Source organism: Oxyura jamaicensis, chromosome 3, assembly GCF_011077185.1.
Source record: "Oxyura jamaicensis isolate SHBP4307 breed ruddy duck chromosome 3, BPBGC_Ojam_1.0, whole genome shotgun sequence".
In the NCBI taxonomy this organism is placed as follows: domain Eukaryota; kingdom Metazoa; phylum Chordata; class Aves; order Anseriformes; family Anatidae; genus Oxyura; species Oxyura jamaicensis.
Window position 1 is genome coordinate 49,371,163 of NC_048895.1, and position 11,671 is coordinate 49,382,833.

Below are 11,671 nucleotides of genomic sequence, written 5' to 3' on the forward strand. Positions count from 1 at the left end.
AATGTGATGACTACCATCTTCTCAAATGACAGTCTTGGACAAAGTTAAAGACAAGACTATTTTTCCTTTCAGTGAACTCCTCCAACTCAGAGATGAAACATAATGGCAGTCTTGATAATATAACTGACTCAGATCAAGGTAAAGATTTTACAAAAGCAAAAACTGTTGATTAAGTATCTTACCTGTTTTCCGAGTTGACGTGCACAGATGGGACATGGTTCTGGATTAACTCCCCCAGTTGTTTTATCCTGAGACTGTAAAGTAAAAGAAAAATATGGTCTGTGTTTTAATGAATAAAAAGTTATTCTATATTTATAAATATATATTAATAATATATATTATTTATATAAAAGTTATTCTATAAACTTCTAGGAAAAATGAATGCTGAGATCCTTAAAAAGTGTGCAAATTGAAAAACAGCCATGAAGAAAAGTCCATCTTGAGAAACTTAAAAACTAATTCATGTAAGTGCTGTTCACACTGCAGTCCTTCAGATAAACATCTGCAGTACAGTTTTGAAAAATATGAGCAGAATTGAAACTTCAAATGAGAAGCTTGCTATATTTTCTCTCAACTTTATATTGTTGTAAAAACACTTAAATATAGATAATTATGCTTACTTAAAATTATACTTACTTGAACACTATGATTAACGCTGTAATATACATGGTGTTTGGTTTGACTTTTTTAATATTTAGAGCTGTTTGTCCTTCCATTTAAGGTCTTAGAAGGGTACGTGCAGAGATACATGCAAGGGTACATGCAGAGGTACATAAATCTACAAACCTTCTCTGAACATGGCCCACTTAGTTTAATGAGTATTTTAACCATCTAGAACTACTTCACAGTTTTATGTTTGTGTAATTAATCAGATGGCCAAAATATAACAATAAAGAACTTGATGAATATGCAGTAACAGAACACCACACAAATTCAACATGTAGTGTGTATCTTTACAGGAAACACAGTTCCTTGAAAATGCAAGTTTTAAATGAAAGTAAGGGCAAGTTTCTTCAAGTAAACAGAATATATCACTTTAGTTTGGTAAAGATCAAGGAACCATAAACGTTACCTTCTCCAGATTAGTGAGATACAGAAGTTGTCCTAATTTCTTCTGTAGTTGTGATTTAGCAACTGCCTTGTCATTCAGAAGTTTCACTCGATTTTGCTCTACCTATAGAAACAGTATTAAACACATGTCTAAAAACAACAAAAAATACACAGATGAACTATCTATTTTCCTATAGAGCAAAAAAGTAGCACTTTGATCTAACACTGACTCTCACAGTAAAAAAAAAAAAAAAAGGAAAACATCTTTCTATTGAAAATATATTTCTCTTTGTGCAAAGAAAATAATTAAGAAGTGAAATCAACCCAGTATTTATTGTGTTCAAGAACGGAAAACGTCTCAGAGGTGGCTCAGACTCCAAGGTACTGAAATTAGGTGTCTTTTTTTTTTTTTTTTTTTTTAAAGTCTTTGTGGAAAGTCACAATGCAGTGAAATCAGGTCAACTTCATTTTCCACCAGGTTGTAAAATACCAAACAGGTCCCTCAGCTATTCACCTGCTGCTGTAAAGACAGTAGTCTTTTAGAAACATGCCACTCATACAGCCAGGAAGCTGACAGAGTATATCCAAGTAACAGTTATAAGCTCAAAGAGGCCTATATACTACACATAAAAGTAACGTGTTTTCTGTTTACTCCACCCAAGCTTTCTAAAATTGAAACAGAGGTGCATTATAGAACTTATATACGGATTTCCCCCCCTCCCCCCCCATATATATATTTGAGGTGCAGTCTTCAAACTTAATTCTTTCAGAAAAAAAGATCTCTTTCCTATCAAGTACTTCACCTCATGTGGCTCTATGATGTGGAGAACTGGTGGATTTGGTTTTGGCTCATCAGGATGACGCACCCTCAGCCGTTCTGTAGCCATTGCTAGTTCATCAATAGCAGACACGTGATCCCTTAGCACCATCCAATATTCATGAAGTAACTGTAAGAAAAGCCTAAACAAATCAGTAGCAGAACTGAGTTGAGTTCCCTTTTTATGAGTCCACCATACACGGTATAATATGAAAAAAAAATTCAATAAGAGAGAGTATTTATTTACACTAATTCAGACAACAACAAAGTATGAAGGAAGGCAAGATTATCCCTACACCTTTCGCTTACCTTCTTTTCCAGCCTCTTTATGAAAGAGGTGTCTCATTTCTACAGCTATTGTTATTACACAACCAAAAATTCAGAAACAAAATGCCTGGCAAAACCATGCGGATGTTGAATAAGGGAAAATGATTAAACAATTTTTGAACAGTTAGCTATTATAATACAAACACTATTTCTTGAAGGTGAAGTATGTTTTAAATAAATGTTAATGGTCTTGATAAAAGAACAGACAAGCACAGGGTAAAGATTAAATCAGATTCAGATCTCTGAAGTAAAAGCAAAAGCTGACTATCTACAAAAGAAATGTCTTGGACTGGGCGTATACTGTAACATTTGTCAATTTGTATATTTTTAAATTAATGATAATACCATAAAATATGCCTTCCCCAGCATTCCACAACTTAAATACTTTATCAGAAAATCTTCAGTGATCTTACTGAAATTCCATGACCTTTTGCAAATGCCAAAAATTACTATTTGTTTATCAAAATTGAAAAGAAGTATTTGAAAGAAAACACTCAATTATATCTAAACTATAAGATAGGATGACACCCTTGTACGCAGAAGTTCTTCCCCTATCTCCAACACTGGTATTTACTGCAAGGTCACCCAGGCACGCAAGGATGCATGAAGAAAGCCACGTTATACTCCAGTAGTTCCCTCTGATCCAAAGAATGGCAGACTAATATTCTAGGTTACATTGCATGGCAAATAAGATCCAGGAAAAAAAAAAAAAGCACGTGAAGGGACATCTATAGCTAGCATAAGATTTAAGGTTAACTGAATTACAGAACTGACCAACATTTGATTTGCTGAGTCTTGCTACATTCTGATTTAACTAAGCAGAAAACCACATTTAATTGTATCTGTATACTAACCTAACAGATGCAATTACAGTACTTACTAAATAGCTTATTTGCCAGTGCAGATCTCTTAGATATACTTAAAACATATATAAACCATTTAAAATCAAATTGTGTAATAATCACCATGAAAATGTTTTATGCAGGCAAACTAATTTCAGGAGTGCAATTTAAATATTTGTTCATACACAGCTTAACTTTGCAGGTATTACTTAAAATGGACCATATTTCTTTACCATCTCATTTACTGTACCTTATATTCCTTTTTCCATGCTTCAAAGAGTTCCAGAAATATGCTACCTTCTTCAGTTAGCTTAACATCCATCCGGTGAGCTTTAGCAAAGGAGAGAATAGCTTTCAGGGCACGCTCAGTTTCACTGGTTGCCCACAGTCCTCTACTTGTGGTGGGCAAACGGTCATCAACTAGCCCTTCTTCATCTTCTATCATCTCTTCAAATATAGCCATTTGGCCTTTAACACTTAAAAAGAAAACCAACCAAAAAAGAAAACAAACCAATCAATGATTTAGAATTCCACATCAGTTTCTACAATTCATCATGTATTTTAGCCTTCTAATATTTGATCAAAGGAAAAAGCAAACCAAACAAACAGATGTTTTGCTACTTTGTTTCCAATCACTGTACAGGCCATTTCATCAGCTCAAAATCATTAACAGCTTTTTGTAAGATGCTTATGCATCTTAATTATCTTTCAGTAGTTAATGATTCTAGAATGTCACATTCAATTAAAAAAATGCAATTCTGACTTCTTTAACCAACAGGAATTGCAGTCAAATTCTGACACAAAATACAACGCTTATGCATTGCATTGTTTAAGAATAGTGCAGCTTCCCTAATACCTTCATAACCTTCATTTCCTGAATCAGTGCTGATTCAGGAAATGCTCTAATGTTTCCTAATGATTCCAATGATCCTAACAGAGCTCCCACTAAGGAAGGCATTCCAAATGTTTTCTCAAGTGCCATTAAGATTTTCAAATCTAGCTTTGACATTGTAAGGGATATGAGACAGAAGTCAAGAATGATTCAGAGGGCTGCAATCTATGCTTCACTACTGTCCACTACATATATTGCTTTCACACCATGGACTGGTGCAACCTTTCCTTCAGATCACAGCTGCATTCAGACCTGAAAACTCCTCCCTCATGGTGGCTTTAGTCAAATTATGTTACTTTGAGCTATACAGAATAATTAAAAAAAAATAATCAGTGAAAGGGTATGGCATTACAGCATGTAATGTTGTAAATACATGTAAATACATGCTTTTTTCTGAACACTTCAACCCTTCACACATACCGTCAATTATAGCAGCCTGAGAAAAAGTGGCATGTATTTGTTGCTTGTATACAGTTTTTTCAAATGAATTTTACATCGAAAATTTAACCTAATGAAATTGCTATCAAGACCCCAAGCAAGAAGTTGTTGTAATTTGTTCACAAAGTATTTTGTAAAACTTTAAACACAAAATACAAACCAGTCCAACTTTCTTTTCTTTTTGAAGTGAAAAATTTAGATAGCTATTAACTTACGTATGAGAAAAGAGCTTCGACTCATATTCTGTGAACAGCTCATCAGCCTTACAAAAGACACAACTGCAATATAGGAGATTGAAAACAAAAGCACACAGAATTTGATGAGAAACGATAATTCCTGTAATTCTCAATTCCATTATATAAAAAAAACTACACAAAGTCCTTAAAAAGAGCAGTTTAAGTCTTATATGTACCTGCGATATAATATCTGGCAGCAGCAGGTTTTATAAGCATAAAATAATTTTATCATTCTATAAAGTTCTTCACTGACAGGGTGGTCAGGCACCGAAACTGGCTCCACAGCAAAGTGGTCACAGCACCAAACCAGTCACTGCTCAAGCAGCATCTGGACAATGCTCTTGGACATACAGTTTAACTCTTAGGTTGTCCTGTGCTTGAGATAGAAGTTGGACTTCGTGATCCTTATGAGATCCTTCCAATTCAGGATATTCTACAGCTCTACAATTCTATAAAATGACTGAACAACTGAACCTGTAATGTCTGTGTACATAAAAACACAAAAATTAGTAAAAAATTAAGACTATAATCTCTTCTCTTATTCTGAATAAAGGAAAAATTGTCTAATACATCTCTAAAATATATTTTAGATTTTCCAAACATACTTGTTCAGTGGAAGTCTAACAGGTCGCAAATGGCAAATAGTGGCAGCCTCAATAACCTGCTTTGAGGGAGGGCCTTCTAAGTTTTTCACTGCTTCTCTTACAATCTTCTGAAACTTCTTTACTTCATCCAGCTGGGTTGTGAGCAGGTATTGAAGGCCTCTGCAGTCACGGAATCTGATTTGAAGAAAAAGGGAAGTAATAGCGCACTGAGTCATCAAATCCAAATTTAATTCTGTATTTTGAAGAAGAGAAGTAATCATATAGGAAAACACATGAAGTTCATATCACAAACGCTTTTTATTACTAAACATAATGCTAACTGTTCAGAATCATTCCATTGTACCCCCTGGGATGATGCCTGGCATTTGTAGAATAGAAAGACACTTTCTAAGACTTGAGATGTGACCAAACATTAATAACCAACACTAACCAGCAACAGGCTGGTCCACAATACAAATCTACCCAACATAAGCAATTACACACAACTTGTCTCATTTGCATCTGTTGGCTAACAAATTGACTGTCAATGATGCCCCTGTACAATTCACAGCAGACTCATGCATCCATCATAAAAATGCACTGCCTACGAATTTTAACTTTGTAGGCTAAGTACTTACTGAAAACGGACACAAAAGTCAACTATTTTCCTAAATCCTAGCTGTTTTTCTTAATTAGACTGGGACATGAGGACCAGCAAAGTACTTCCTATATCGTGTTTGTCCTGTGGGCAGAGGTCTTTTACTGAGAGGGCACTGTTCATACAGTGTCTGGTATTCATATGCAAGACAGTGTTTTACAAGACTGTGCTTCTACACCATAAGGAAATTTTGATTCAAAACATGCCTTTTCTAAAGCGAGGAGAGAAGAGCCCACGTTTATCAACACTACTGAAGCTTGGCTTTCAAAACAACATAATTAAGCAATACATATTTTAAACTAAAATACACGAGTTTGCTTAACCAGGTAGCCTGAAAATACACATGTATTGCAATCACAAGTTTGTAAGACTCCCACATTATCCCCTGGATTAACCATCTCTAATACTCAATGACAGTTTACCATTTGCTTCTTCCACCACTGACTGTTAGCGCTAGACACTTTATCAAGTTTTTATTGCACATGCTAAAATTAAATAGGAAATTAAGTTCTTTCTCTCCCTGAGAGAGAAGGGCTTGCTCACCCTTAAAATACAATCGCTCAGAAGAGAACTTATAGATAAATGTAGAAAGCAGTATCTAATGTGAATGGACAGAGAAGACCAAGCCAAACTTGGCCTTAAAGGTGCATGGTGGAAGGACGATAAAGAATAGACACAAGATGCAACAGAGGAAACTAACTGTACAGAAGGATATTTATTTTTCATTGAGCGGGTCAAATACTGGAACAGGCTCCACAAAGAGGCTGTGGCATCTACCTCCTCAGAGGTATTTTAAATCAAACAGGACAAATTCCTGGGCAACTTGGTCAGTCTAAGTCTCTGAGCATGGGTCTCGATTTGTGAGCAAGAGCTTGTGCTAGGTGACTTCTACATGTCTCTCCAAATCATTATACTGTAATAGCACACAAAAATGGAATTGTTATATCGAAGTATCACACTAATACTAGTAACTTCTTGATCTGATTTTCCATATTAGAAATTGCATTCAAAACACGTACAGTAAAGAATAGCTATTAAGACAATTTGTTTGCACAACATGAACCTATAAAACACCGCTTCATACTTTTAAAATTCACCAATACTGCTGTTTGAAATGAAATCAACCCAAAATTCTTTGCTCTAAAGACAGTGAAACTATTTTACGTTGTTACACAATGACTTCCTGATATAGTCTGTCCACTTCCCTTTTCTGAGAGTCATTTTCTTTTAGAAATGATTACCCAATTTTAACATAATAAACTTAGAATCTTTCTCAATGAGCAGTTGCTACAAAACAGTAGATAGTACAAACAAATTCTTTAAAGAATGCTTGTCTAGGAGAAAACTAATTCTCCTACTTTTCTTTTCGAGTCTATCTAGTTCTGATTTTTTTGACCATTTTTGAAACTTAATTGCAGCCCAGATGTTCTGAAGCACAAGTGCCTGCTATTAAATTGCAGCTGTTAGCATAAACTGATTGGAAGACTTGAAAAGACTTAGCTATATTCAGTAGCCTATTTTAGCTAGTCTCTTACTTCTCTGCCATGGAGAGTTTACTTGTCTGCTGTTTGTAGTTGCTGGTTATTTCATTTTGCACACGTTGAACAAGTTCCTCATCAATGGCATACTGTATTGCAGTCTGGATGACATCCAGCCACCAAGGAGAACCAGAATGTATCTGTATGCAAAAGAATAGATTTATCTATGAACAATCAACAATCAAAGAGTTCACTCCTTGTGACAGAGGCTTATTCTGCTCTCTAGGCCACGCTTAAACAACACAGACTCATAAATTCCATGGAAAGCAAGCAAAAGATGAGCATATGCTTAGAAAATAACCCTGTGAGTACATGGATTGAGAAATTTCGTACAACCTTCCACACCTTTGAACTGCTTCAGTAGAGTCAGATTTTCTTAGGCTGTCTACACAGAATACCCACGTAAGGATACAATCAATTCAAAGTGTGCTCTCTAAAAGAGGAAAGTATCATTTCATCAAAAAAATCAAGTTCTCTGTGAAATTAAGAGCAACACTAAAGTGAGCTTATAATTTTAAAAGGTGAAAATACATGAAAGATTACTTCTCTATGCGCTCTATGTCCCCATTTCTGCATTAGTTTACTATTTTAACAAGCAGCATTTCACTTCAGGTGTTCATTAATTTGCTTGGTTTGTACCTTCCCAAGAAACATGAATTGTCACCTTGACTAAATGTAATTGAACCTTACACACAATGACTAAATGCATGTCAAAAAAGAACAGTTCCTTTAGAAGTAACTGAAATATTATCCGATACCCCAGAGAAACATTCTAAGGCCAAAACCTCTAAGTTACTGACTTAAACTATACTTGAAACAGTTCACATAAGAATCAAGCACAATGCTAAAATTTACTAGAACCATTTCACCATTACTATGTGCTTCTCTTTTTAGTCATCTCTTCATTGAGTACTGTGAGCCTCTTTGTGCAGGGAACATGTTATATTAGGGGGCTCTGTTGTGCGTGTATGTGTGAATATGCACATACTGCCCAAGTACCATTTCAAATAGGTCTTCAAAGAACTATTAGAGATAATAGGTAGCTGGAGGTCTGGATAAAATAAAGTGAAAATAAAATTAAGATAAATTTAAATATATATTTTTTTAAAAAACAGGCTAAATATGTAAGAGGTACCTGCCTTTCTCTGGAGCTCCCGAATGGTCTGGAAAACTGGCTGTAAAGCCTGATGGGCTTCTGCAACTTCTGCATTTGATTTACTCATATAATGCTGTCGAAGTTGTTCTGCCTGTATGGAAGTGAGAGTTTAAATTTTGTACAACTCTTATTTATGAGCTATAGTTGAAAATGCAACATCTTCTCAGCTATAATAATGCTTTAGAATGGCTATCTACCTAAGTGCTACTCACCTTTGTTCTTAAGCAAGACTTAATTTTTCGCTCTAGAATTTATTAGTAAGCCCCCCAAAACATGCAAAGACAAATTATTACATTATGTTAACCATGCAGTTTTGCTTTTGGACAGGGCCAAATAACACACTAGAAATACAACACATTATAAAAGGAATTGGAATGCCACATAATCCTTACTTCACTGTACATCAAAATACATTGTGTTGAAGCTAAACAATAAAAAGATCCTAAAACAACCTGAGAACCACACAAATGAATTTTACTTTACCTACATATAGAATTTATCCATAAAATACCAAGAAAGGTTTAAATTGTATTATGTGGGCATCGGATCTATTTTTTTTTCCCCAGTAAAATTACTCCTGAGAGTGAAAACCATTTGTTACATGCAGGTGTCTCTGATATAAACTGGACCAGATTATTTGGTATTTTAAAAACTGATCAACAGAAATTTTGTTTCTTATCGTTAACACATACACACACATCAGACTGTAATGGTAAAAGATATCACTAGATACCTTTATTTAGTGCATTTTGATGGTGTGTTTAAATTGCTTCTTCTGTTTGCTACTATCAAAACAATTATATTATTGCTACAGATGGAAGTTAGTTACGAGAAACTGACAGGACTCATAGGTATTTGAATGAGCCACTGGCAAAAGATCGCTATAAAAAAACATTCTCTGCTTTATATTTGTAAGCAAAAGGCATTTTCCAATCCTTCTCTTCACTTCAATGTCAGGAAAATGTGATAAATAAATTGCTTGAGTTTTAGGGCAATCAAAGAGTGAGCACAATTTCTATTAAGTTGCTATGAAATTCTAGAAAAATTTCTATTTACTAACCTGAAGGGAAATGCACACAGTTAACTTGAAAGCTGAGATTAGAGAAAAATATTAAAGGATAAAAAAATGAAAAGATGCTCTTCAAAGTGTATTTATATAAAAAGGAACAAGATTTACCTCTTCTGCAAGTCGGCTATCACGCAAAGTTGGAGGAATTCCTGTGTGCTTTGCCAACAATTCCATCAAATTGTGTGTAGAATGAAGTCTCTAAACATACCAAAAAAAGGTCAGCAATAGTCATGAAAAAAATGTATTGCAATAAGTGTGACAGGAAAAGCTTAATCAGCAATGAAATCAGCAAGAAATTAGTACTCAAAGTGAATTGTCTTTTTTTTTTTTTTACCCATTTGTTAATCTGGAAGCATTATAATAATAAAAGTTTTCCTCGTTTTACTGAGGTGGGAAGTGAAATAGGTTAAAAAGACCTTCATCATCTATTAGCAAATCATCAGGCAAGTCTTACGATTCTGTCCAGTACTCACTCTCAACATTAAAACTCCCCTTGACTATTATATAAAACAAGTTACTTATTTTATAGCACATTCTTTTGTAAATCATTCAGAACATTATATGGAGAAGTCACTTAGCCTACTAAAACAAAAGAAAATAGAAGGCAAAAAACCTGTCACCTGAAAACTTCAACCATTTTTCATATATTTTACTTTTCTGAAATAAAAAGTGACTGAATAAAACAACCTTTTTGTTTACTTTTCAGGGAAAAAAAACCTCCAACTACTTCATTACTTCAAAGTAACTCTTATTCCAGGTTCATCCTATATATCCCAAGCCATACTACTAATATTATGCTGCCGCATATTCCATGAATGTATTTTAATAATAACCTCCATGATCATGGTCTTGTGCCCTTCTCACCTCCTTGACTCACTCCACCATTGCCTTATCAATATCAATACGTCAGACAATAAAGAGCACTAACCAGCAGCGGCTTGCCATTTTCTTAGAGTCAAAGCTACGCAACCGGGAAGCACTCAACAGAAGTAGTTTTATTACATGAAGTCAATATTAGGCAATGCACATTTTGAGAAAAATGTTTAACTTATATACCATTATGTAAAACAGCTTAATTAACAACATTGTCACAAGTAGCTTAGCAAATTCATACTGATAGAGATATGCTAACTGAAAAATGCCCCTATTTCACAAACAAGGAATATCAAGGAAGCACAATGGAGGCATCAAATGACCACATTCAAGATAAGCAATCAAAGAGTAACTTAATGGAACAAGCAAGTCAGAGAAATAGACAGATCACTTCTTACTTATCTGTCATTAGCATTTTAAATATCTTGTTATGATGAAAATAAATCCGGTCAATTTTAAACTGATAATTCTTGAAGTAGCTGTTACACAGTTGTTTATCAGGAAAATATATTCATACTTTTATATAGTATTCAAAATATATCCATATTTTTCCTGAAAAAAATAATTCAATTTTTTCATGTTCTAATACAATTTGAGATCATCTACAGTGCAATGATCTTATTATTCTGTATCACTTGGCGCATTAATACTATTCCTATTGCCATCCCAGTATCCTGTATTTGCACTAGTCTGCAAAATAATACCATTAACGTGAGCAGTCACAGTCACATGCGCAAGCCTAGAAAGTCAGCTTGTTAAGTTTGTTACAGAACAGCAGGTGGAGATCATACACTGATTCTGGGATATCATTATGACTGAGAAGCAAAAGCTTTTCAGAAATACAGTAGGTTTCAGAAAAAGACAAATGAAGGTCACTGAACAGATTCCTATCTAAAGACTGATGACAGCTGGCTGAAAGTCATTCAGCACACCACTTGGAAGAAAGAACTGCTTAACCTGTTAAATTAAATCTAGGTTATTCCAGTTCTTAATCATGTCTCTTTACATCTTAATGTTTACTCACTTGCAAGGAATCTGTTTTGAGCTTTTCTTTGTGCTCTTCAGAAGAACGTAACACTTCTCTGTACAGCTCTGCAGCCAATTCATATTCTCCTGGATTTAAAAAAGAGTAAACAAAATAAGAACATATATATATATATATATATATATATATATATATATATATATACA

At 34.4% G+C, this 11,671-nt stretch overlaps 1 protein-coding gene across 5 annotated transcripts in view; it reads right to left on the reverse strand.

Moving 5' to 3' along the window:
* SHPRH (SNF2 histone linker PHD RING helicase) overlaps positions 1–11,671 on the reverse strand; it is a 49,710-nt gene that overhangs the window by 19,447 nt on the left and 18,592 nt on the right. For 4 of the 5 annotated variants that reach the window (XM_035321194.1, XM_035321189.1, XM_035321191.1 and 1 more), the window contains 10 exons: positions 11,505–11,593; positions 9,716–9,805; positions 8,522–8,629; positions 7,380–7,522; positions 5,208–5,381; positions 4,582–4,644; positions 3,287–3,512; positions 1,854–1,997; positions 1,073–1,174; positions 183–254 (listed from right to left, as the gene is read on the reverse strand). In XM_035321194.1, the coding sequence (XP_035177085.1) occupies positions 183–254; positions 1,073–1,174; positions 1,854–1,997; positions 3,287–3,512; positions 4,582–4,644; positions 5,208–5,381; positions 7,380–7,522; positions 8,522–8,629; positions 9,716–9,805; positions 11,505–11,593 (1,211 nt within the window). The remainder of the gene's footprint in view (positions 1–182; positions 255–1,072; positions 1,175–1,853; positions 1,998–3,286; positions 3,513–4,581; positions 4,645–5,207; positions 5,382–7,379; positions 7,523–8,521; positions 8,630–9,715; positions 9,806–11,504; positions 11,594–11,671) is intronic. The other variant, XM_035321193.1, reaches the window with a different exon arrangement.